The sequence below is a fragment of the Dendropsophus ebraccatus genome, chromosome 15 (assembly GCF_027789765.1).
Source record: "Dendropsophus ebraccatus isolate aDenEbr1 chromosome 15, aDenEbr1.pat, whole genome shotgun sequence".
Lineage (NCBI taxonomy): Eukaryota > Metazoa > Chordata > Amphibia > Anura > Hylidae > Dendropsophus > Dendropsophus ebraccatus.
In genome coordinates this window covers 34938887-34966602 of record NC_091468.1, presented here as the reverse complement: position 1 = coordinate 34966602, position 27716 = coordinate 34938887, and the positions used below count along the sequence as shown (strand labels likewise).

At 40.2% G+C, this 27716-nt stretch overlaps 1 protein-coding gene across 1 annotated transcript; it reads right to left on the bottom strand.

The window, feature by feature from the left end:
* Positions 1–390: 390 nt before the first annotated feature.
* On the bottom strand, positions 391–27020 carry LOC138774139 (neuroblast differentiation-associated protein AHNAK-like). Its single transcript, XM_069954740.1, has 5 exons — positions 26874–27020; positions 11669–11720; positions 9281–9431; positions 7164–7330; positions 391–7087 (listed from the first exon to the last, which is right to left on the bottom strand). The coding sequence occupies exons 2-5, from the start codon at positions 11669–11671 to the stop codon at positions 2543–2545; spliced, it is 4866 nt and encodes a 1621-aa protein (XP_069810841.1). The 5' UTR covers positions 11672–11720; positions 26874–27020; the 3' UTR covers positions 391–2542.
* Positions 27021–27716: the final 696 nt, after the last annotated feature.

The following is a 27716-nucleotide window of genomic DNA, read 5'->3' as shown; positions in this document are numbered from 1 at the left end:
TCTTACCCCTCCTGCCTCCCTGGGGGTGGAGCATAACAAGTCTGGCACTGATTGGCTAATGCTCAGCCACTCATTGTCAGGGATCTGGTCAGCTGACTGAAACTAGAGCTTATTTTTGGAAGAGGGCTTATATCTTAAGCCTACTCTAAAAAGCCTGCAAGCTCTTTTTTTTCAGGATAGGTCTTATTTTCTGAGAAACACAGTATAATTTGCTTTTATTTACTGTACTTAGGATTAAAATATATCTATCCAGAGAATGAACGGAGTGCGGGCAAAAACATGTAAACGGTATTATTTTTGTTTTGTGTTAAAAATGTCCATACCCTTCTAATAATCCTTTATAGGAACATCTGCTTTCCTACTACTACTACAGCCAAAACGACAAAAGGATTGCTCTCACATTTCATTCTTTATTTGTTTGTAGAACCCAATTACATTTCTGAGACACAGTGTAAAGAATATATCATAGCTTATTATCCATATGTTTACACATTAATGTCGGCAGCATGCAAAACTTATCTAAGAAAAGGAAATAAGTATGACACATAGTATAACATTACAATATAGAACATCTGCCGATTGCATTCATGCTTCATCATATTGCACATAAAATGACATAGTGATATTACCATTAATATTACCATGATTAATATTATTATTAAATGGACTTTTCCACAAAAAAGACTTGTCGTTCTATTCACTTCTATGCGGTTTAGACAGAAAGGCAGATCACATGCCTGACCCCACTCTAATAAACCTGCACTTGTTATTATCAATGGGTTCACCACGGACCAGACACTCATCACCTTGTTATTGGGAAAAGCCCTTTAAATGATATATGATACGCATCTCTTAGTAATTCCATTATACATTTGTAAATGTACATATCTTTATTGGTTTATGATTATTCGGTTGCTAGTTATGTTTGATTTTACCACAATAGCCGCAGCAGAGGTCTAGGTGAGTACAAGAATTTACATCGTCCTATTAGAGAACCTAAATGTTTTTGAAAGCATAAAAAGGCATCCTCTAAAATCTACTGAAAGAATCCCCTAGAATACAAAAACAGCATCAAGATATTTAAGTGATAAACAATACATGGGGGAGAAATACTATTTTCTGTAGTTCCCCTTTAATTTGTAATAAATAAAGATACAAATGACACAAAAATACCATAAAGGAGAATTCTCCAACAATTCTCATGTTACTTGTGTTATCCCCAGATGATAGAAAATATAAGCCGTCTACCATAATAGGCATTTACACTCTTAGCAGCATGAATCAGATAACTTTTTGAATTTTAGTAACACATCAGAAGAAGTGATCAGTGAACGCTGTGCCCCATGCTGCGATCTGCCCAGCTGATCATTGTAGAGTATCAATTCATGGGCTTATGCAAAGCCTATGATTCCTTTTCAATGTGTTACATTAATCTCTTTGAACCCTGCTTTTTTTTTTAAGCTGAGAAACAGCGCCACTTGTATGTAAGGGTAAGATCTGGTATTGCAGCTTAGCCCAAATTACTTGGAATGTCGCTAAGCTGCAATACAATATATTAAAAAAAAAAACACAAATATTAGAAGACTTAGATTATGGTCACACACAGTAAATTAAAAGACATATACGACAGTAAAATCGGTAAAAAAAAGTGACTGCATTTAAAATCTAATAATTTGGTACATTAAAGTCCAAATATTTTTACAATACATGCACAAACTGGCATTTTATCATAGACTATAATATAGGATATTATTAGATTCAAAGGCTAGGTTATCACTATGTAATAATGACAGTTGTCTTTCATAATAATGGCCGTCATTGTACAAATAACGTCCGTTATTTTTTAAATAAGGGACGTTATTTGCACAATGAAAGCCATTATTATGAAAGACAGCAGTCATTTTTACATAGTGTGAACCTAGCCTAAATATGTGTTTTGTATATTTGGCTTTTATTTTACTATGTGTGTCTGCCAGCTACGTATATTACCATTTATACACTAATTGTCACATGAATGTGGTAAATAAAACGACTGTACAGTTATTCATACAAAAACACCCCCCATAATAGAATAGACTGTGAGGGTATGTTCACGCACCGTTTTTATTTTATCTCACTATCATTTTGAGGCAAAAATACAGCAGTATTTTGATAATTATGGCCGTAAAAAAATACCATGCTGTTTATTTATGGCCATAATTATCAAACTACCGCCGTATATTTGTCTCAATATGACGGCCATCCAAAAATATGACGGAAAAAAAACATTGTGGGAACAAATCCTAGAGTTTCGGTTAAATTAACTCCAATTATACATTTTCAAAGAGAATTCCCAAATGTCCCCAGATATCTTTTCTAGGATTGTAGTGAAACTTCCACAAATGACAATATATTTTTGTAAATTAAAACTAACTTTTTTTTGCTTCTTTTATTATTAAAATATATACACAGATTTAGACCTCTGTTAGGCTGTCTAACTTGTCACAGATGTGTCTGCTTTTTTTTTTTTTTAGCACATTTTCCTGCTTTACGGAGAGCGTTGTTATGATGTGCTTAAACGGGGTGGTGAGAAATCAAAGTTAACATCAGGTAATGAAAAATTAGTTTCAGAGAATAAAGAAGAAAACTTTGATTGAGGAACGTCCCTTGACCTTGGTGAGTTAAGGTCTATGTCAATGTCAGCAGGAGGCCCTCTAACATTTATATCTTCTCCTTGTTCCTCTGTTCGGCCATAGTAAGGTTTTTTCCACCTTGGTGCGTTCATTTGAAAAGAAGGCAAGTTTACATCCAGGGAGGCATCATGATTTTGGTACATTTGCAACTTTGGCGATGAGGCTTTAAGGTCACCTTTTACTTGTGGCATGTCAATGTTAAGACCTGGTCCTTCCATTTGACCTGTTTGTTTCCACTTTGGATTATTCATACGTGCAGATGGAAGATTAACATCTATATCCAGATCATCTAGTCCATCACTATCCAACCTTGGAGCAGACATACTCATATCTGGCCCAACAGGGGCTTTTATTTTTGCTGATTTGATGTTGCCAGATGGAGAACCGGTTTTAAACTTGGGTCCTTTAATTTGTCCTGGAGATATCTCAACTCCAGGAAATTTTATTTGGCTATCGGGTATGTCAAATTCAGGACTGTTTATTTTGGCGGTAGGCAATTCAACATTTCCTTCTGAATTTTCTAAACTAATTTTGGGTGCTTTTGCTTGAACACTTGGTATAGTAACCCCAGTTTCCAGTTCGGGTACCCTGACTTGCAAATTGGGATCAGGTGTTTTAAATTTTGGAGGTTTGACAGTGCCGCTTGGTATGCTTGCACTAACCTCAGGAGCTTTTAGTTGAACGGTAGCATTGGGCAATGAGGCATCAGGTTTTTTTATTTTGAAATCAATGTCTTCTGCTTTAGATTTTCCAAATGTTGGCATCCTAAACTTTGGCATAGTCATCTTCTTCTCAGATGTCTTAACACCAACATTTTGTAGACTACCACTCATTGTTGGCAAAGTTGCACTTCCTTGTATATTTGGAAGGGAAGGAGTATCCATATGTGCAGATTCTAGGCCTAGATCAACATCTGGAATACTAGGTTTAGTATGAAATATACGCAAAGTTGGAAATTTAAATCTCGATTCTTTGGTATGAATTTCAGGTCCACTAATATTACCACCGGGCATATTAAAAGAGGACTTCTTAAATTTGGGTGGGCTAATTTTCTGTTCTTTTCCCTTCAAATTTATTTGAGGAGCATTTACTTCTACTTGAGGAGTCTGAAAAGACCCATCTACTTCTGGAGTTTTTAAATTTGGACCTTTCACTTCAACAGCAGGCATTTTCAATTGCGGGTCTTTCATTCGTACGTCTGGTCCTTTGACATTAATCTGTGGGACGTTTATATCCATATTTGGTGCATTTAAAGACCCACTCGCACCTATATCAGGAGTTTGGACTGTAGGCATTTTGAATTTTGGAGCTTTTACTTGTATTTCTGGACCTTTTGCATCAATGTTTGGTGTTCTCATGTTTATATTTGGAGGACTTAAAGACCCATCAAGTTCTAATTCAGGAGTTTCTATTTTTGGGCCAGATGACTGGAATGAAGGTAACTGAAATGATGGCATTTTGAATTTTGGAGCATTCATCTTTGCATCTGGAGCTTTTATATCAAGTGTGGGACCATCAACATCTAGTTTCGGTGTGTTCAAGGAACCACTAACATCTACATCAGGTGCTTGCACATTTGGGCCTGACATTTTAATATTTGGTGTTTTAAATGTTGGGGTTTTTACCTTTGGACTTGAACCTTTAACATTGATGTTGGGGGCATTTAGATCAACTTGTGGTGTTTTTACAGACGCATCAACTTCTAAATCAGGGGCTTCAATTTTAGGACCAGACATTTGGAAGGAAGGCATTTGAAATGAAGGCATTTTGAATTTAGGAGCATTCATCTTTGCATCTGGAGCTTTTATATCAAGTTTGGGACCGTCAACATCTACTTTCGGTGTGTTCAAGGAACCACTAACATCCACATCAGGTGTTTGCACATTTGGGCCTGACATTTTAATATTTGGCATGTTAAATGTTGGGGTTTTTATCCTTGGGCCTGAACCTTTAACATTGATGTTGGGGGCATTAAGATCAACTTGTGGTGTTTTAAGAGACCCATCAACTTCTAAATCCGGGGCTTCGACTTTAGGACCAGACATTTGGAAGGAAGGCATTTGAAATGAAGGCATTTTAAATTTAGGGGCATTTATATTTACATCTGGGGCTTTAACATCAATATCAGGTGAATTAACATCTAACTGTGGACCCTTTACAGATCCATCCAATTTTAAGTCAGGCGTTTTTATGTTCGGGCTCTTCATTTGAAAACCTGGGAAATTAAATGAAGGTTTCTTGAACCTAGGAGCATTTATATCTATGTCTGGAGTTTTTACATTTACTTGTGGTGCATTCAAATCTACTTTTGGAGCTGACAAAGATGCATCAACATCCACATTAGGAGTTTTAATGTTTGGTCCTGACATTTCAAGTGAGGGTAAATTAGTCTCAGGACCCCTCATATTGAATGAAGGCAACTTAAATTTAGGACCTTTCACATCTGCTTCTGGAAACTCAATATTAGCGTCAGGTCCTGAGAGATCCCCCTTTATTTTTGGAACTGTCACATTTACATTTGGGGCATTCACATCCAAGCTAGGACCACTTAGATTTGCATTTAAAGCCCCACTTTTGACTTGTGGAGTTTTCAGATTTACATCAACTTCAGGTGTTCCTTTTTTGCTCCCAAAAAAGTTAAAAGAAGGCATTTTAAATTTGGATTTTGTTTCTGCTCTTGGAACATCAAGATTAACATCTGGCGTCTTTAGTATTGGCACTTTTACTGCACCTTTAGGCATGTCAACATTAAATTCTGGGCCCTTAAGTTCAGGGGTCTTTACATCTAACTTAGGAAGATCAACATTAATATCTGGAGTCTTTACTTTGGGTACTTTTATGTCTGCTCTAGGAAGGTCCACATTAACTTCTGGACCTTTTAGTTCTGGAACATTTACTTCTAGTTTGGGAACATCAACATTTATACCTGGGGATTTAAGTTTGGGGCCTTTCATGTCTACTTTTGGGAAATCAAGATTTACATCTGGAATTTTCATTTTGGGGGGTTTTATATCGGCAGTAGGTAGGTCAACATTGACATCTGGACCCTGAATCTTAGGCATGTTTACATCTGCTTTTGGAATGTCTACGTTTACTTCTGGACCTTTCAATTTAGGAGCTTTAAGATCAACATTCATCTCTGGTCCCTTCAGTTTAGGCATTTGAAGATTAGCATCAGGAAGGTCCATATTTACACTTGGAATTTTGAACTTTGGACCTTTGATATCAGCACTGGGTAAATCAATGCCTACATCTGGACCTTTAAGTTTTGGAGCTTTGATATCAGCTTTAGGAAGGTTAATGTTAACATCTGGACTCTTGAGTTTTGACAACTGTAAATCTCCTTGTGGGAGATCAACATTTAACTCTGGGCCTTTCATGCTTGGTAGGTTGATGTTAGGTTTTGGTACATCAACCTTCATATCAGGAAATTTGGGCCCCTTAAAATTACCCTTTGGTAGGCCCACATTAACTTCAGGTCCTTTGAGCTGAGGGCTATTAAAGTTGACATCGGGCATATTAACACTGAGATCTGGACCATTCAATTTTGGCATTCTGACATCTGCCTTAGGAAGGTCGACATTTACTTCTGGGCCTTTTAGCTGTGGAATGTTTAGGTCTGCTTTAGGGCCATTAATGCTGACATCTGGGAATTTTGCTGCCTTAATGTCCATTTTTGGAACATCAACATTAAGTTCTGGTGTCTTGACTTTGGGAATGTTTACATTCATTTCTGGACCTTTGAGTTTTGGAAGGTCAACATCTATCTGTGGACTTTTAAATTTTGGGCCATGTACATCTACTTTAGGCAGAGTTACATTCAAGTCAGGGCCTTGAACAGTTGGGAGACCAGCATCAAGTTCAGGAACTTTGACAGATCCTGAGGGTACTTTAAACTTTGGTCCTTTTATATTTGCGGGACTGATGTTAACATCAGAATAGTTCACTTTACCTGAAGCACTTGGCATTGTGAAATCCATTTCTGGGGCTTTTAGATCCAAATCAACACCATTCTGTCTATGTTGCATATTAAAGGGTTGCATATTAAAGGAAGGTGCTTGTAAATCTACATCTATATTAGGGGCATTTACTTTTGGTCCTGAAACATGAACGGAGGGCATTTGAGTATCTGAAACCCTGCCTTTAACTGGGGAACCTTTAACGTTGACTCTTGGTGCTTTAATTTGTACATCATTGATTTGCCCATGTACATCTGGACCATTGAACTCTGCATTTGGAAAGCCAGATATCTGCATAAATGAGTCAAATGAACCAATTTTGTTGTCTGATGTTGATGACTTGTACTGCTCTTCTCTGGTGCCCTGTCTGGACAAATCCTGCATAGAAACTGAACCTTTAAGATATCTGCGAATCTTGCTGTTGAAGATTTCATCATATGCCGAAGAACTAACAGCCTATAAAAAGAAAATAGTTGTTATTTTGACTGCTGTAGAATTCTCTGGAGCAACTGATCAGCGGAGATTTACTCACCAGATTATCTGTCCTTAGAGAGTACGGACTGACTTGAGGCAGCACGGCTTCATTTTTTGCATGCAGCTGGACACTAGTCTTGTAGGGCTCTGCAGCTTTTAAAATATTAAGCACTTCTGTTTTGTGTAGGTTATCAAAATATATGGTGGCCCCAAGAAGCTCATCTCCTGAAAAAAAAAGACAAAAATAAAGAAAGTTATATAAACTGGATAATTATGTATATGTAATAAATCAACCTATATATAAGGCAAGGGATGCAGAGATAGGCAACCCCTCCTGAAGTAGCTTTTTTCCCATTCTTGGAAAAATCTCAATAAAAAAGAGACAGGTCTTGCCTGATCTCATTGACCCCCACAGCAGCTGCATAGGTTAAATTTGTGGTGTTCTGTCCTTGTAGATAGATCATCTGGATTTGCACATGACCTAATTTAAGTTTTGGAATTGTCTTTTTGTGCTGTTAAAAGGGTACTCCGGGCTAGGGGTATTTTCCGTTTAAGGCCGAAGAGGGGGTGGATATAGATGCCGCTGGTCACTTACCTCCCCAGTTCCAGTGCCGGGTCCCGGATCACACTGTCCCATTCTTCCGACCCGCTTCTGCTTTTTGGCCTGAGCTGCGGCTTGAGACGTGACATCTCAATGCAGCTCAGCCATTCAGTGACCGAGGCGAGACCCCGCTACGACCGCTAAATGGCTGAGCTGCCGTGAGACGTCATGTATCAAGCCGCAGCTCAGACCAGGAAGCGGCAGCAGAACGGGAGAATGGGACCCGGCGCTGGAACCGGGGCGGTAAGTGACTGGCGGCGTCTATATCCACCCCTCCCCGGCCATACACGAAAAATGCCCCCAGCCCGGATTACCCCTGTAATATACATTTGTTTGTTAATTGTTTGTAAATTTTTAATTCATGTTTAAAACAAGAATATCCCTTTAAGACTACATCAAACAATCCATAGCCCCACAGTAATTTAATTGTGTATAGGTAGAACTATAGGTTTGACGTTGGGACATTTTTCATTGAAGCATCGATTTTTTTATTTGATTTATTGATTTTACTTATTATACAGTACACACAGTGGCGTAGCTACAGTGAAGGCAGGGAAGGCGACTGCTATGGGGCCCCTGCATGAAGGGGGCCCGAGGAAGCCTGCCCTGCCTTCATGGTAGGTACCCCGTTCCCCCAGGGGTCCAGAGAGGAAGAGGGACCCCCACTGCACTGTTCAGCCCGCTCACCCGGCACTACAGTGAGGGGGCTGAACAGTGCAGTGGGGGTCCCTCTTCAGTGCAGGACCTGCCAGACGGCACAGGAGAGGGATGAAGGACCTTTGGGTCACATGACCCAAAGGTCCTCAATACCTATGTGAAGATCAACCCGGACTACAGGAGGAGGGGGGAAGCCTGGGAGCTGTAATTGCAGTGTATTTGTGTCAGTGAGTGTATATATGTATCTGTGGGTATATGTATATGTCAGTGTGTGTATATATGTATCTGTGTATATATTTATATGTCAGTATGTGTATGTATCTGTGGCTATATATATATGTGTGTTTGTGTATGTCAGCAATGTCTGTAGCACTGGTGTATATGTGTGTATTTGTGTATGTCAGCAATGTCTGTAGCACTGGTGTATATGTATGTGTTTGTGTATGTCAGCAATGTCTGTAGCACTGGTGTATATGTGTGTGTTTGCTCCCAAAGATGTTCTGCAGCAGATTCTATTAAAGCTGGGCTCTAATAAAAGAACCCACCACTAATATCTGCTGCATTTTCTTTTATTTCCGGTTGAGTATTTCTTATTACAATCAGATGATTTCCCTGTGTACAGTCTATTCATGGTGTATACATCAGCACTAGTGTAATCACATTAGTATATATGTATATATATATATAGCGTATATATGTGTGTATGTCAGTGGCGTATCTGTATATATGTTAATGGTGCCTCTGTGTGTATATGTGCATCAATGTCTTTGTTTGGCGGGGGGGGGGGGGGGGGGGCGACAGGATTTATGGGGCCCCATACAGTTTTTTGCTATGGGGCCCCATGAATCCTAGCTACGCCCCTGAGTACATAGCATATGATTTCTCAGTTTGCCAAAAATACCTGCAACATAACATACCTTCCTTGACTCCCAAATTACTAGAAACTGGATCACTATGTTTAATCCCAGAAACGACAACGCTCCCATTATCATCATCCAAGGTCAACAGTTCAGAAATGCTTCCTGGGCGTCCGGTGCGGACCACCTTAGTGTTTTCCAAGCTATAACTCTGAAATAAGAGAGAATATATTACTTATACATAAAGGCTATGTTCCCACTATGTAGAAATGACAACCATCTTTCCGAACGACTGTCATTTTATTGCTAAATGATGCCCGCTTGTTGATAATGACGGACACAAATAATGATTATCATCATTATTTGCAGCCATTGTTATCAAAAGCCATTTTTTTATGGCTATCCTGGAAAAGCATCCGTGAGATCATGTTGTTGAAACATAGGTGTTTTTTGGATACAGCATTGCATATTGCATCTTATAGAAGACTCTAACCTCCTATATGTCCCTATGGTGCGTGGGATGTAATTTTCTTACTTTCATCTTCGGCACTGTTTCCGTGCTGTTAGCAGTTTAACCCATATGCTAATAAGTCATCTGCTGATATTCATTAGAAGAGGCGGGCCAGCCAGGGGAGGATTGGTGCAATAGTAGTCCCACCCCCAGTGCCCCAAAAGACTAATATAAGTATTAAACTGCTAATAGCACAGAAACAGCATGGATGATGAAGTTAAGAAACTTACTCTTGTAACCTTGCTGATAGCTTCCCTGTTAACTATTATACAATATGTTAGTCAATGCCAGACACACAAGTTTTCATTCACATTTTTGACACATGATTGAATGAGCTTTTGTATTACTTTTGTATCTTTGTGTAAAGTAAATTTGCGTATATATTACATATGTTGTAATGTTACTTCTTATGTAGTCACAATGAAACAAACTGAACATATCAGAAACTATCCAAGCACCATTGACAGTATTTCTATAAACTAATCCTGATCCTTTCTATGGTAACCTGCTAATGGGTTCCAAATAGAGATGAGTGCAACTTGAGTTTGCTCAAGTCCAATCGTTCAGCATTTGACTACCGGTGGCTGAAGAATTTCATGCAGCCAGTGGCGTAGCTACCATAGAGGCAGGGTAGGCAGTTGCTATGAGGCCCATGCAGGAGGGGGGCCCGGGGGAGAAGGTAAGAGCGTGTGTCCTTCTGCTTAACCCCTTATATACTGCAGTGTGTAAGTGACCCAATGCTTACTTACATGCTGCAACAAAAAAAAGGGTTAACAAGCAGAAGAGATCTCTGCTTCATTGCACTGATAACCCCTGACCTCTGTTCTCCCGTTGGCAATCAATATATATGTGCAGTGCTTTGTTTTGTGTGTAGGGGAGGGGGGGGTCACTCAAAAAATTTTGGTATGGGGCCCGGTGAATCCTAGCTACGCCCCTGAATGCAGCCCTAAGGAGTCATAGAAAACATGAATACAGCCATAGGCCATAGTTTGTATCCAGGTTTTCTAGCACTCCCTAGGGCTGCACCCAACTTCTTCAGCTATTGGTATTTGAATGTAGAGTGTTTGGACTCGAGAAAATTTGGATCGCATTGTATCCACAACATGTTATGGGCCAAAATTAAAATACCCCAAAATTTATAATTTGGATGACCTGCGAATATGTGATACCGTGTTTCTCCAAAAAGAAGACAGTGTCTTATATTATTTTTTGCTCCCAAAGATGCGCTTTGGGGGAGATTTATCAAACTGGTGTAAAGTAGAATTGTCAGATTCCACCTTTCATTCCTCACAGATACTTTGAAAAATAAAAGGTGGAATCTGATTGGTTGCTAGGGGCAACTGAGCCAATTCTACTTTACACCAGTTTGATAAATCTCCCCCTATGTCTTATTTTCAGGGGATATCTTATTTTTCCATGAAGAAGAAATCACACTAATTGTTGAACAAAAAAGAGGCCTTATTTTAAGTTATCCTGTAAATCCTCCATTATGCCATTTCTGGAGGATGTCTTATTTTCGGGGGAAACGGTATATATAAAGCAGTGATCAGAAGGCCAGACATGTCAGCTTCTTCCATACTATAAAGCAGTTGTAGGAGGTTGGATCAGCTGAAAAAAGCCCCATTGTTGGACATGGGTTGTGTCAGACACTGTAACTCACTTACATCCTGGTATGTTTTTTATTTAGTGTCCCATTAACAGTGCTAAAGTAACTTCAGCAGTCTTTGCAGACACCATATAACACCATGGTTAGCACGCTCCTATTCGATCTGTAGCTTGTCATTCAGGTTTTACATGTCATAGGGTCATGTCAACCAGTAATATATTTTCTGATATAATCACAGAAAAAGTATGTGTGTAATGTGTCATTACAAGGCGTCTAGCATAACACACCGACTACCTTGTCGCACGTTGTTTAGCAGTGTTTACATACTCACCATCTTGTATACAATGTCACACTTTCATACTATGCTGGATCTTCTCACATATCTAGAAGGACAAATAAGAAATACCTTCAATCAATTCATCAGATAGAGGCGCTGGCTGAGATGTCATGCAAAAGTAGTGAAAAAGCCATAGACTGCAGCAATTCAAGGGCCTAGATCAGGGATGGGGAACCATCGGCTGTTAAAAAAAAACTACAATTCCCATCATGCCTCAACAGCCAAAGCTGAAGCATGTTGGGAATTGGGAATTGTAGTTTTGCAACAGCTGGAGGGCCAAGGTTTGCCCATTCCAGGCCTAGATACATCAAGAGGTATTTTGTTTAGGAACCTATTCCACCGGACGATTATCGTTTGCATAATCGTTAACGATTAACGATCTCAAACGACCGCTATTGCGAAAGATCTGAAAACGTTCACTCATTTCCATGGAACGATAATCGTTACTTATGATCGTAATTGCGATAGTTTTTCTTCGCTATTGCGTTCGTATCTATTGCAAACGACCGAACAATGTCTTATTCAATGCGAATGATTTGCGAACGTTTTGCGAACGAGCAAAGATAAAAATAGGTCCAGGTCTTATAAAGCGATCAACGATTTCTCGTTCGGTCGTTAATCGTTACCTGCATTTCAACCGAACAATTATCGTTTAGATTCGAACGATTTAACGATAATCTGAACGAACGATAATCGTCCGGTGGAATAGGGCCCTTAGGCCTTATGGATGTGCCTGGCCATCAGAGTACCACAGGACCCTCTCGAGGGCCCAGGATCGGATACAATAGCAGGACCTATAGGTTCTGTAGAATACAAGCCCATTTGGATCTGACTTGCTGGGATTAGGGTGTATTCCTTTTGATTATAACCTGTTAGACTTTCTCATAATAAGTAACGCTTGTGCAACAATTACAACACAAGTTACTATATATAGTTTAAAGTGGACATGCTCATGTTCTGTGTACATAGAGGATTGGCCATCACAATCATCTCCTGTGGTAGGCCCAACGCACCAACCCCCCCCCCATCTAACATAGTACAAGAGTCATATGATAGGGTCATGCTAATTCGAGCGTTGGCCTGAAATGTCCTCTGCAACAGTGTCACTCCTTTTCTTATAACATAAGTGCTCTGTAATCCCTATATTAAATAAAGGCTATGTAGGTAAGCGCACCTTTCATACTATAATCTCTATCGGTGACAATTTGAAAGCAGTAATGTGAAATGACTGTTATATCACTTCTCAGCCACTGTGATCTTTGTGATGTGATTGTCTCATAAGAAATATAATTGGTCTGATGACAAAAGATGTCTTTTAACCTCGAACCTCGTGTTGGGAATCCTTGTAAATTATCCCTCCAAGATGAAATAGCGGGCTTACCTCCTGCTCTTTAATTATTATCACCCCCCTAGTAAAAGTTAACTTTTATTACGTATCTTTAAAATAAATATGTGAACTTCTTTAAAACCACAACACACCCAGTACTCCTATCACTAGCTAATACTAGATAATTTTTCTCCTGATGACGTTGCTGTGGCAACGAAACATGTAGAGAGGGGGCACTATTTGTGGTTTTAAATAGCAGACATCCAGTATCTCCTAGTTACCTTCTATACAGGACTGCAGACTGTGATAGTGATTGATATAGTTAGTTAGAGAGGATAGTTATATCCCTATATATCATCTAGTATTAGCTAGTTATAGGAGTACTGGGTGTGTTGTGGTTTTAAAGAAGTTCACATATTTATTTTAAAGATACGTAATAAAAGTTAACTTTTACTAGGGGGGTGATAATAATTAAAGGGGTTTTTTACCCCGGGCTACGGCCTGTGGGTTTGGAGTTTATTCGTATTAAGGGACCCCTGACCCTCCAGAGAGGGCTTAAGTGTGTATAAAATACCTCCTGCTCTAACTTGATTATAAATTTGCTTTATAAAGAGTCCAGGCAGTTTATAGGAAGCTATTGCTCATCTGACTGTTAGAAATTTCATAACCACGACATATGTGTGACCCATAGAAAAACTATTTTTCTGGCCTATTATATTCTTCTGCCATATACTTTCTGTATCTAAAATTATATCCAACACAATAGTTGCTGGTCTGACCATACCTCTGTCTTAAGCCCCTATTACACGGATCGATGCCTAGCTCGATATGAAGGATAAGCGAGCGCCGATCTGCTAGATCAGCACTCTCTTACAGACCCTCGACTATCAGCAAGGGCTGTGTGTGTGTGTGTGTATATATATATATATATATACAGCAGAGAATATAAGCAGCACTGCAGAAAGGTAAAGGCTTTCGGGTGCCCGCGGTCCTGGATCCTGACCGTAGATCCTTAATTAAATAGCAAGTAGAAAGTCCACGGCACTCACAGGGTTAACGGTGAAAATAGCGGTGATTTATTGCATACAGCACTCCAAAAAACAGACACGACGTTTCGGTAACCTCACGTTACCATCCTCAAGTGACTTGAGGATGGTAACGTGAGGTTACCGAAACGTCGTGTCTGTTTTTTGGAGTGCTGTATGCAATAAATCACCGCTATTTTCACCGTTAACCCTGTGAGTGCCGTGGACTTTCTACTTGCTATATATATATATATATATATATATATATATATATATATCATTAACAATGTCCGTAAAGCCCTTGCCTTTAAGTGGAAAATAATATACTTTATACAGTATATACCTTACCACGCTTTCCAGTGTTCTCCAAGCTTCTGCCCCCTTCTGAAGCCGCCACTGGAACTTTAGAGCCAGTCTCTGAACTGATAGGCCGCTCAGCCAATCACTGGCTATGTCGCTGTCCTTTGATTGGCTGAGCAACCTGTCACTTCAGAGATCGGCTCTCAAGTTTCAGTGGTGGCTGTGGGCAGCAGGCGAAAGCTAGAAGGACACTGGGGAGCGTGCTCAGGTATGTGTAATGTTTATTATTTTTTACACAGTCATCAGCATCACTATAAGACATAGTGATGTATCATCAGCGGCCGATGATTTTTTTAACATGTTGAAGGACAAGGGTCAGCTGATGATCGTTCTTTTATTCTTTGCTTATAGTTGTCTTTATTACACAAAACATCATCTAAGACCATGCTGGCTTCCCCCACCCACACTACCCCCCTATACATTATTTATTAGACTGCTATTCTAGTCTTATTGAATCGGTTGTTGGACCACTATAGGCGCAACTCTCAAAATAATGGATTCCCTACGACATAAAAACACTTACTATATATGTCCTTTTGCTGGGATTCCATATAGAAAGTGTTATTTGATCCTATGTATTTGTATGGTTACTGTTATTATACAGTTTTATTTTTGTCTCCTTATTTTTTTTATTTTGTATTTCTTACTTTCACTAAAAGTTTACATGAGAAAAAAAAATCTCATCTTACTATTAAGGTGGTGTCAGAAAATTATACAGATTTGTAACTTCCTACTATTTAAAAATATCAAGTCCAGTACTTATCAGCTGCTATATGTCCTGAAGGAAGTGGTGTATTCTTTCTAGTCAGACACAGTGCTCTCTGCTGCCACCTCTGTCTGTGACAGGAACTGTCCAGAGCAGTAGCAAATCCCCAAAAGAAAACCTCTACTGCTTTAGACAGTTCCTGACATGGACTGAGGTGGCAGCAGAGAACACCATATCAGACAGGAAAGAATACACCACTTCCTGCAGGACATAGAGCAGCTGATAAGTACTGGAAGACTTGAGATTTTTAATTAGAAGTAAATTGCAAATCTGTATAACTTTCTGACATAAGTTTATTTGAAAGAAGAAAAATTCCTCTGGAATATCGCTTTAAGGGGTTATAAGACATCGCGCTAATGGACCTGCTTTGTTTTACAGAATCAGCGCCTCTCTTGACCATGACATATGTCCAATATTGCAACTCAGCTGCAATAACTGAAGCTGACCTGGAGAGGAGTGGTGCCTTTCCTATGCTTGATTTCAGAAACCATTTACTTTTTTGCATTAAATTTGTTGGCATCAATCCACCTGGCATGGCCCATGTCATAATCTGTTTAGTAGGGAAATTACACATTAGAGTGTATTATGGAATTGCTAATATGGGTGTGTGGAGAAATTATTGGATTACTGGAACACGTGTTCATATATATACTTTATAAGACAGGTTTAGTAAAAGCTATGGCCACCTTTACACTTATTTTTTTTATGCTGATTTATTTCCTGCATGCAAAATGAAACTTTCTAAATAGTCTTCATTAAAACGCCCTACTGCTAATTAGACAACTATAACGCAAGTCTTCCAGTATTAAAGATATCAGTAGAGGAGAAGGAGGAGGGGTTCACTGGGAATAAGGAAAGCTGAAGGGCAAGTCACACCAGCTGGAGACAGAGGGGAGAACAGATACAAGGCAGTCTGCATGGGAGAATCATATTAGCTACCTACAAGTATACAGAGAAAACAGAGCTGTACAAGCTAAAGTAAGCTAAATTTTTACTAAAGTCCCATGGAAAAACTGTATTAGCGGAACACTGTATGTATGGTAAGAAAAATAATTGTCCAGCAATTTTAATACAGCAACTACATCAGTAGATGAAACGGATGAAAATCAATGTCGAAAAAAAAAGGACATGTCCCAGTGCGGACCTAGTGCGGACCCAGATTTTTTTACGGATCCTCTCATTGAAATCAATTGTATACGGATTGTTTACAGATTGCAACATGTTTGGCATCCGTATTTTTTTTGTATTCCCGTAAAAAATACGGATGACTCATAGGTCACAAGGTTCTGTTTCTAAGCAACCACAGGCTGACAAGCGACCATGTGACTTATTTTAAGGGTTGGGCAAACTGGTGCTATTTTTTTTTTAACCTACTCAACTTTATTAACTTGTGTAAAGCAGTCAATAGTAAAAACGGATTTACAGAAATACGGATGCAATACGGATGCAATACGGATGTTCAATCAGCAATTTTTAGCGGGTTGTTTCAGGACTAAAATGATTACTGAACGTGTGAATAAGGCCTTATTAACTCCCATAGACTTCATTGAAGTAGGCCACAAACATGCAAGGTCAGGGTTTCCCCCAGGATGCATCCACCACCAACCACCTAGGTCTTTTCTTGTGGGTATATGAGATGAAACTGCTACCTATCAAGTATTTAATGGATTACAAGGGTTCCTTACTAGAGAGGAGAGAACATCGAGCACACTCAGGTTTTTCCAAACTCAAACGCTCTGCATTTGATTACCAGTGGCTGAAGAAGTTGGTATACAAATACTAAGTGCATGGTAGGTTGGGGTGCTGATTCTGCAGTAGGGGGTCCGAAGCTGTAGGTGATGCACCTTTATTTAGGCTTCTGTTATTGTAAGCGTGCAGTGCATGACAAGTTTCTATCCTAGTTTTGTTTTATAGCCCTGCGCTCTTTGACACAGCACATTCTTCAGTATTTACACTATGAATTTCTTTGTGAGATCCACCTCAGCTTCAGGATATTTCTCCCCCTGCTTATACACATAAAGTAAATCCTGGCCGAAAATGTAACCCTGCCACATTCCTCAAGCTGCTCAAAATGGCACCCTGTGATTACAAATACAAGAACACACCTCAATGTAGCAAATGTGAAGGCAATATTATCGGAGTTACTAAGACTCACGACTAAGACTGCTAAAGCTTAGAACATTACAGAAGATCCTTCAGAAATAGTTCTCTGTTTTCGTACGTTACGGCCGAGACAATAGCGAAGTGTGTGGCATACTTTCAAAACAATCCAGCAATCTGACAGACAATCCACTCTTTGTTTCTTAAAAAGTGAATGTCTGAAATATGGCTGTGTGCAAAAAGTTTATTGTTTTTAAAAATGGCAAAATATTTTTAAATCTGTTAATATTGCGGAATTTGATGAAAATGTGAAAAACTAGATTCATAAGTATGGTCTGTGAATCCTAAAATGACCTGAGTATATTATTGAGACCCTTTTTTTAAACAAAGTTTTGTTTTTGGGCAACGTCACGTCTTGAGCCCGCGTCAGAGACCAGTAAGCGGCCAGGCAGCGGGGACCGGAGTGCCATGATACAGGACCCGCCACTGGAACCGGGGAGGTACCCCGCCGGAGTACCCCTTTATGTAAGAGCAATGCCACACCACCTATTTACTAGTGTAGCACTAGGCATCTCCTACCTAACTTACAGTCAGCATCTACATCAAGGTGCTGTATGGGAATGTACAGTGTAATGTGGGCGATATGAAACCAGCAGATAGTGGCTCCTGCTACAGTTACTGCATTGTACATGTTGTGCTCCCATTAGAGTTGAGTGAACTTTGAGCACGTGCAAATTCATCCGAACTGGAGCGTGCAACATTTAACTAGCGGTGGCTGCTGAAGTTGGCTAAAACCCTAAGGCTGCATGAAAAACATGGATACAGCCCATGGCCTATGGCTGCATCCATGCTTTTCAAGGAGCATTACGGCTGCAAATTCAGCAGCCACCGCTAATTAAGGGTGTGTTTACACTAAGTAAAACCGACGGAAGCCCCTGTGGAGCCCCTGCCATGGAATCCTGCCTGCCTCGGCATATTAACGGGATGCCTCATGCCCCTGCTCTCTGCTCAAAGAATTGACATGTCAATTCTTTGAGCAGAGATCGGAGACGCAAGGCTTCCCATTGACACACTGAGGGTATGATCACAATGAGTAAAACAGGCTGAATTCTGCAGCGGAACTTTCCGCCACAGAATCCCACCTGTCTCAGTGTGCCATAGCCCGTCCATGGGAGAGCGCATGCTCCTCCACAGCCACCGCTCTCCACTCAAAGAAGTGACATGTCACTTCTTTGAGCGGAGAGCGGCGGCAGCAGAGGTGCGCGCGCCCTCTTATTCACTCACATCGGGACACTGAGCATGGCGGGATTCAACAGCAAAAAGATCCGCCACAGAATTCCACCTATTTTACTCAGCGTGAACATACCCTAGCACGCACAGGTTCGGATGAACTCAAGCACACTAGAAATTCACTCAGCTCTATTCCCCATAACTATGTCAACCGTTTTCCTCCCATAAGAACCAACCCAGTGCTAATTGATCTCTTATGCACGGTTCAGTCTTACCCTGTTCCGTGCTAGCAGGAAGTTTTTGTGAGCACCAAAATAGCCGCAAAACACAGGAGATCCCATTTCTTGAACAAAAAGTCTGCACACAAAGAAGCCCATCCCATAGAAGTTATTTCCGACAGATTGTTCCTGCAGGGGTAGTGTTGGCTATACCAGACATATAACACACATGGCCACATGGCCCTTGTCTTTTTAGTGTTTTCCTACATAATCTGACCCATTCCAGTCAGTGCTCACAATGCAGAAAGGGAACGCTCCCTATTGAAAAGGGGAACGGCCACTAGTCATTTTATTTACACATTTCCAGGAGGTATAACAGTGGAACAGTGGTAAGGAAAGATGCTCCAGGATTCTACTTAAATTTATTAACTTTACAAATATAATCTACCAGAAGAAATTATTTATTAACAGGGAACCTGTTACTTTGATATCACAATCCAGTCTGCAGACAGCAGGTTATAGAGCAGGAGAACGTTAGCAGATTGATATATAGTTTGGTGGAAAAAAGTTCCAATGTAACTTTTCATGGATTCATGTGGACCTCTGTTTATTGTGAGATAAGTAGCCAAGTGGGTGGTCTTACTCAGTGATTGACAGCTATCTGTATAAGACCATGTTCACACAGGCGTGATTTAGATTGGCTGTCATGTTTAGGGTAAACAATGGACGTTATTTCATAATGGCAGCCGTTATTATACAAATAACTGTTTTGTTTTTGTTTTTTTAAATTAAGACTGCCGTCATTTTGATGGTGTGTGAACATAGCCAAGGGTGCATATAGAGAGAGTTTAACCACCCTCTTGATTATTTAGCCCAGAATGAAGAGAAGTTTACATAAGACTGCTCTATAACATGACAGACTGGGCAGACTAAGCTACGTTTTCACTTTAAGTACACAGTATAGAATCACGGAGTCCATGGATACATACATGACTGCAATCACCCATAGGCAAGAACACAGACAATAGGTCACATGAAAGAAGCACTCAGCTCTGCATTATTACATTCTTTTATAATTTACTGATTTTTCGGCTGTATTTTGCTTTTATTTTACTGTGTGTGATCATAGCCTAAATGTAGCAGACAGACTCATTGCAGCTATTTAGGATGAATCTGTTATTCAGAAACCGGGTCTTATTAAAAATCCCATTATTCAAATGGAATCTAGTTTAAGACCTTGACACAATTAGTTTTATTGCTAGATGTCATAGACGACCTATTCTGCTTTACAAGTATTTCAGTCCTATAATTTTATTCCTGTGTAATTTATATTACACATACTTCTATAGTATTTGTTTTGTAAGCTTTAGAATGCATTATATATGTATATATGTAATGGGGTATTCCCAGGAGATTTATAGGTAAATAAATCAATTGGAAACAAGAAATAGTTTTATTGTGTAATATACACTTTTAACACGCCCTATCCTTTTGCTCTCAGTATAGATAACCTACCGGTTTGCCAGCAGTTTACTTCCCCTCCTGAGTCAGGTGCAAGTGTGCAAGTGTATGGCGGGGGGTAATCCAGCAATAAAAAAAATTGTCAAACCAACTGGTGTCCAAAAGTGCCAGAGATTTGTAATTTACTTCTATTAAAAAAATATCCAGTCTTCCAGTACTTATCAGCTGCTATATGTCCTGCAAGAAGTGAAGTGGTGTATTCTTTCCAGTCTGGAGAGCAAAAGGTTTTCTATGGGGATTTGGTACTGTTCTTGATAGTTCCTGATATAGACAGAGGTGGCAGCAGAGAGCACTGTGTCAGACTGGACAATACACTAGTTATTGTAGGGCATACAGCAGCTGTTAAGTACTGCAAGACTTTCTGACACCAGTTGATTTGAAATATTTTTTTTTGCTGGAATACCCCTTTAAAACCACAGGTTGGAGACCATATATAATATATTGGTTTCAAGGTCAAAAGGGCACTGTCACTTTAAAGTCACAGAGAACAGGGAGAGAAGCACTCAGCTGCGGACTTTTCTCCCACTAACAATCGGTTGGGGTCTAAGTTTCTATCACGTCAAAAGTTTTCTTTTTTTAAAGTGACATGTACAGTTTGAACCAATCATCTGGTGATTTGTAACCATAACTGTGTCAAAGCGCTCTGTTGATATGTCTTCAGAAAAGCTCATTGGCCTTTTGGACCCACTTTGGCCCATGTGACTTTTAGGTATGTTGGGAGGTGTCATGATGTAAGTATATTAATTAGGAGTATATGGTGTGTAATAATGACATAAAAGAAAAGCGCACTTTTCTATAATTACATAGTGCTACATAGTTCTAGATATACTGAGTCATTGGCGTTAATTAGATGAAAATAGCATGAGATTTTAGGCCTCAGTTCAGCATATCTGACATCACTCCATATCGATAACAACATAATGTATCCATGTATTGTATATAGAATTGCGGGTTAACCCATCAAAGTGGACATATGAAGCAAACAATCAAGTCAGCCTATAGGACTATATAGGACTATAGGACGGTGTATATAGCCCTCACGGCTCAATTCTATCTGGTAACAACAGCAGAGAAATGTAATGGTTGTCCATAGACTTGCATCAGTCTACATTTTGGGATTAAACAACCATCTAAATTTTGGAGCTCTGCATCCTTGTAGTTCCATTTCAATACGGTTAATCCACCATAGGTCGAGACAGCTCACATGTGCCATGATAATTCCATAAATTTTATGTGTCTCAGGGGTAGCACTGATATCTGTCCATGCTCGGTTTGCCTTGTATCAGTGCTGCATAGAGTACACTGTGAATTCTTGCCTATTGCCTATTTTAGAAAACTCATTTTCATGTATTCTATAAGAGAATCTTGAGTTTATAGAGGGAGGTGGTCTTTTGTTTAAGATCTGAAGGTCCTGATCCGTTTGTGCAGTATACAGACAGCCCATCGATAATATTACTTCCATTGTGGTGTTGCTGCTGGTGAACTGAACACTTGATGGTGGGTTCTCCCACAAATTACAGCTAACAATAGGAGTCTCATCTTGTGATGACTTATTGTCAGGGAAGCCTTGTAATAAAACAAAGTTATCCTCTTCAATAGTAATTGTAGCATCAGGAAGTGGTCCTAAGTTTAGTGCTGTTAGAGATATGGCTTTCAGTACAGATTTAATACCAATGGTCTATTATTAGGATAACCCTACAATGTTTGCTGGTGGCATTGCTCCATCGTCCTGGACAACCACTGTACCAAGTAACTTTTGAATGAATGGAATAAGCTTCATTAACAGGTACAGCCTTCTTTATGGACAAGTCACTATGCCTATATTATGATGACTGGTGCAGGTCCTAGAGGTCAATCCGCCCATTGACAAAAAGCGATGGCCTATGCTAAGGATATGTCATGAATGATAATGTTGTAGAACAGGCATGTCAAACTCTGGCCCAGCGTGCCATTGTTTGAGGACATCAATTGACTTCCTAGAGCTGGCCCACCAATGTCACAGCAGATTATTATATGGGTGGTCCTGATGGCTGCTCAGACCACCTATATTATAACCTTCTAGGACACAGGCAGTTTTAAGCCTGTGGCCTGGAAGTGAGTGAGCGATGGATGTCCAGGCAGCATGGTGACATCACCAACACAGGTCCTGCCCAAGGTCCTACCCAGTCTCCTGGTGGGGGCAGTAATTTACAACTATAGGGGGAACTATTGTTGGAGCTGGCTACTATAGGGTGCACTATTGGGAGGGCTGGCTACTCTGTGGAGCATCACTAAAAGGGCTGGTTACTATGTGGAGCACTACTGAGAGGGCTAGTTACTATGCGGGACACTATTGTGAGGGCTTACTATTATATGGAGCACTATTGGGAGTTTTAATTATTCTATGGGGCACCATTGGGATGGCTGACAACTATATGGGGCACTAATGGGAGGGCTGGCTACTATGTGCGACACTATTGCAAGGGCCACATGCCTCTCTGCACGCTTCAATAAATATCATGGTTGGCCTGCGACTTTGTCCAATTTTTCAGTTTTGGCCCACTGAGAATCTGAGTTTGACACCCCCGTTGTAGAGAGTCCCTTTGAATGGATCCATGATTAGCAAAAACATATAGATTAATCCCATTACAGCGCTACTAAAGCTATTCTAGTAACAATATTCTATACTGTATTAAACATCAGTGGTAGAAGTAGCCAGAAAGGAGGCAAAGCTGGACTTGGGTAAATATCATACAAGTGAACTTGCAAGTTTTTTTGCATGGCTTATAGAAAACAAAAGGTCTAGTGAAAGACATCGGTTTATGAAATCGCAGGCACACCCGACCTATAATGTAGCCAAACCAGACCGACTTCTTTTACTAAAAATGCTTCACATGCCAAGGTACGGTGTGAGGAGAATACAGGATAACGGGTCTATTATAAGAGGGGCAAAGTAAAAAATAAATACAAAGTTATTAAAACTGGAGCATATGCGCATATTAAAGCAGATCTGTCAGCAGCCAAATCTTTATTCCCTGCCGCCATGTTCCTCACACACATCCATGGATTGGTGCATGCAAGTGGGTGCGGAGGTGGTGAATAAGAGATGGGCTGGGGAACAACCCCTGGGCACCTGACCCTTGTTTGACACTGGAAAGGACTATAGTAAAAAAAAAAGGAATGTCCAGAATCCTAAATAAACGTTAACAACAAGTGCGCCCATAAATACCTCACTCCGCAGTCATTTAACCCCTGACAGTATACAGACTGTATGTCTTCATGAATATTTTGCTATGGACTGACCTGACAACATTGCTGACACCTTTATCTCATTTCTTTTCATATATCAATCAGGCAATGGCTCCCTAGTGACACACAAATATTCTCAGTTTTTACTCCCGTTGTCTCTGCATTGATCACATACTTGAGGTCTGACCATTACTAGTTTACTCATCATAGTGACTCATATTTCATGCGGGATATAGTCATTATTGATATATACTGCATAGTTACATCTGTCACACCTAACATGAAATACATCACATTGTTAAGGGTAGCTTCACACGGGCGGGCTCGCAGCGAGATTCTCGCTGCGAGCCCGGCAGGTCCTGTCAGTTTCCATAAACTACATACTTGCTGCGGACCGCAGCGAGTATGTAATTGTACCGCGCTTAACCCCTTCTACTCCCGCCCGGCTCCCCCGCTGTAAGCAGCATACATTACCTGTCCTTGCTGCACGGGTCCGGCGTCCTGCTCTCCCGCCCGGCCAATCAGTGGCTGCGGCTGGGCAACACACTAATTGGCCGGACGGGAGAGCAGGACGCCGGACCCGAGCAGCAAGGACAGGTAATGTATGCTGCTTACAGCGGGGGAGCCGGGCGGGAGTAGAAGGGGTTAAGCGCGGTACAATTACATACTCGCTGCGGTCCGCAGCAAGTATGTAGTTTATGGGAACTGCCAGGACCTGCCGGGCTCGCAGCGAGATTCTCGCTGCGAGCCCGCCCGTGTGAAGCTACCCTAAAACCTAGCCTTACTTTTGCATATATATTGGACGGGTTTTCCCTTTTACATCCATAAATTAGTGTTAGTTCTGTGCGGAGTATTGTGAGAAAGAGTAGTTGGTAGGGACATAGGGGGAGATTTATCAAACTGGTGTAAAGTAAAATTGTGTTATTTGCACCTAGCAACCAATCAGATTCCACTTTTCATTCCTCATAGATTCATTGAAAAAAGAAAGATGGAATCTGGTTGGTTGCTAGGGGCAACTAAGACAATTCTACTTTACACCATATTTGATAAATCTCCCCCATAGTGCCTCACAAGGACTATGGTTATTAGGCAGTATAACCAGCCGGTCAAGACATATTATTCCCCAGCTCAACCCATGTAATAAGAATAATCAGATTTCCTAGCAATACATTTGGGTGGAAAATTCCTTTAAGCATATCTACTCAAATGTAACATGGAATAACTTATGGATAGAATGTATGCATATAATATTGCTCTACTATTATGTCACATTATATAAACATTCTAGGAAGTGTGATCACATCTATTGCTTTGATTATGTAGCATTATTCATACTTCCTGGGGGAGTCTATTAGAGCTCATACACCTGGGTATTGGGTATATATAACTATCCTAGACTGATACAGCATGGCATCTGTCAGGTGTTATACTGTATGTAGAAGCATATTCTACTATAGAAGCAAAAGAGTCCATGAAGTTTGCTACAACCCTTTTCTGTATGCATCAATAGGAAGTTGTATACAGGGGTATGTTGCCCATATAATAATAATTCTGCCTCCATTACTAACACTTTAATTACATACAGATCCAACCAATGTGTGAGATGGGAAACCACTTGTGAGATGGGTATCCACAACCTATGTCCAATCACTATCCATACGTGGCCAGTTCTCCATTCGTGTCTATTTGTATGTTCATTCTGGGGGACATTTCACCAATTTCTTGTGAACAGAAAGGGTCACAGCAAGTGGACAGCCATCCCCCTCATCAACTTGTTATTCCCTACCTTACAGATGGGGAAAGATTTGTCTATGGGGTAACCCTGTATCGCCTAAAGATATACCGTACAGTTACAATTGCATGTCATTGCTGTGGAAGTGTCTGAGAGGGTACTGTACACACTGCATAATAATTTCCCTAGATCTGTATACAAGGGAATATAGTTAGGGGGCTGCAGCTTCGCTTTCTAACACAGAACTTCACTGTTATGTGTAACTATAATGAAATGATAAAATTTAGGATTCATGTGGCCATCACTAATGAGATTGGGAGTTCACTGCATATAGATTTTTATTATTGAGTTTTTGAGGCAGACAGACAGTCATCTCCATAGCACCTCCTAGTGGTGGTGGTGGGCTGCCATAATTTTATATATCTGTATGAAGGGAATGAAGGGATATGAAGCTGTGGCATACTCACTGAACTGTAGTCCCTAAACAGAAATCTTACGAGATAAATCAGTGCATAATCTCTGATCTGTATTCTTCTCAACAAATCCCTGATCTAATTTCTTCACAACATCAGTAATCTATTACACTAATAAAAGTAGGAAAGTTATCTAATATACCCATATGCTCTGACAACAAAATTATATTAACGTTTTCTGCAATACACAAGAGAAGAATGGCATCCTAACCCAATTTATATAGGGCTCATTATATGGACCATCTCCAACAATACTTTCGGAAGAATCAAGCTACCTTAAATACTCATCCAAAGGCAGGTATGTATAAGGCATACATCTTCTTATTCTTAAGTGTACAAACCTAACTACTAAGATCTTAAAAGTAACAAACTAAAGCATTTCCAGTCATAGAGAACCCTGTTGGGTGGTTGGTCCACTGTTCTACACATTGCTTAATCTCATCTTTTAAAGGGCCATCCCATCCCATAAAGTGGTGGCATATGGCTAGGATATGCCATCACTTTATGATTGTGGGGGTCTTACCTCTGGGATCCCCATCTATCATGTGAATTAGTCAATGCTGCACAGGGATAGCACTGCATCAGTCTTCCTCTGCACAGTGATGCTCCTGGCTCCCTGGTTGTGCAGATAGCACAGTACAGTTCCCTGGACAATTGGGTGGTCAAGGGACATTGTGCAGGATAAAAGCAACAAAAGGGACACAGATCCACACCAGAGCTACATCCTCTTAATTGTTCCAATCCAGGAAGGTCCCAGAGGCCAGGTTCTATTCATAATAAAGTGATGGTCTACACTAGTCACTTAATTTGGGGATACCCCATTAACATTAGCTGATTTCAAAATGCAACAATACCCTTGTGCCTACTGTATCATTGCCATTCCAGGAACATTGTGAACAAGCCGGGTCCCTCCCTTCTTATGTTTATGTCATAACATTAAACCTGATTGTGATTGTACCTTGTAACATATTGTACGGTGCCACAGAAAACATTGATGCTTTATAAAAAATTTTCAAAGCTGTCACAGCTAATAAAGCAAAATCCTACAAACAGTTTGTTAGCTGGTATCTATCTGAACACAGTTTTATAATACTTTTTTACATGATATTTAAGAATATATCCACATACAAATACAGGGATTTCCATTTCTAACTTACATTGACTAAGGAATGAAATAGTATAATTTACACAATGTGAATATACATGTATGCATATTTACCTTCACAGGATGCCCAAGGTGAAGTCTCTTCTGATCCCGACAAGAGGGAAATGAGCTCTTGTCAATAGTCACAATTGGTACTATACATTGAAGAAGCAGAACAAGTATGGCAAGCTGAAATATGCTGGGCGGTGACAACTATGTGACACAAAGGGATGGGCCAGGAGAGTATGAAACAGGTCCCCAGTAAATTACATCAGTAACACATGCAGACGTAGAGATGTACACAGCGAAACTACAAAAGTTACTGAGGAGTCACCAATGAGATGCACCTCTCCCTTATTCTCTACTGATCAACCTATGAAATTACCTTGTGAATATTTCTTAATTTAGGATCGGGTTTGGCAGCAACTAATATGACTTTGCTAGTGGATTAATGTCATGCCTTTAGCCAGGGAGGTTCATAGAAGGTATCCGGGTCCCATAAGTCAAAATTGGGCTCTTTTCAGTGTTGGTTTATCCCACGCCACCTATGATTCTTAGAACAGAAGGATCACATAGAGGAGAGAAATGTAACGTGGGTTTCATGTCACATCACCCACAGAAAAGGGGTGGCCAACCTGAACCCCTCTCCACAATTTCCATAGTAACTACAGGGTCTGACACTAAGATACTGACCCCCTCACCTTGACCTGTAGATTCTTGGATGCATGTTAGTGGTAATATAACTGAAAAAAGAGCAATCTAAGAATGCACTGCCTGACATATCTCATAGGTCCCCTATGTGTTCAGGGTCCCCATTGCAGATTTTGTTCACGGTAAATAACAGGAGAGTCCATTGGACACCAACAGATCCCATTGGGGGCATTGGGTTTTCATTTGGTGTCTATGCAAATGACCGGA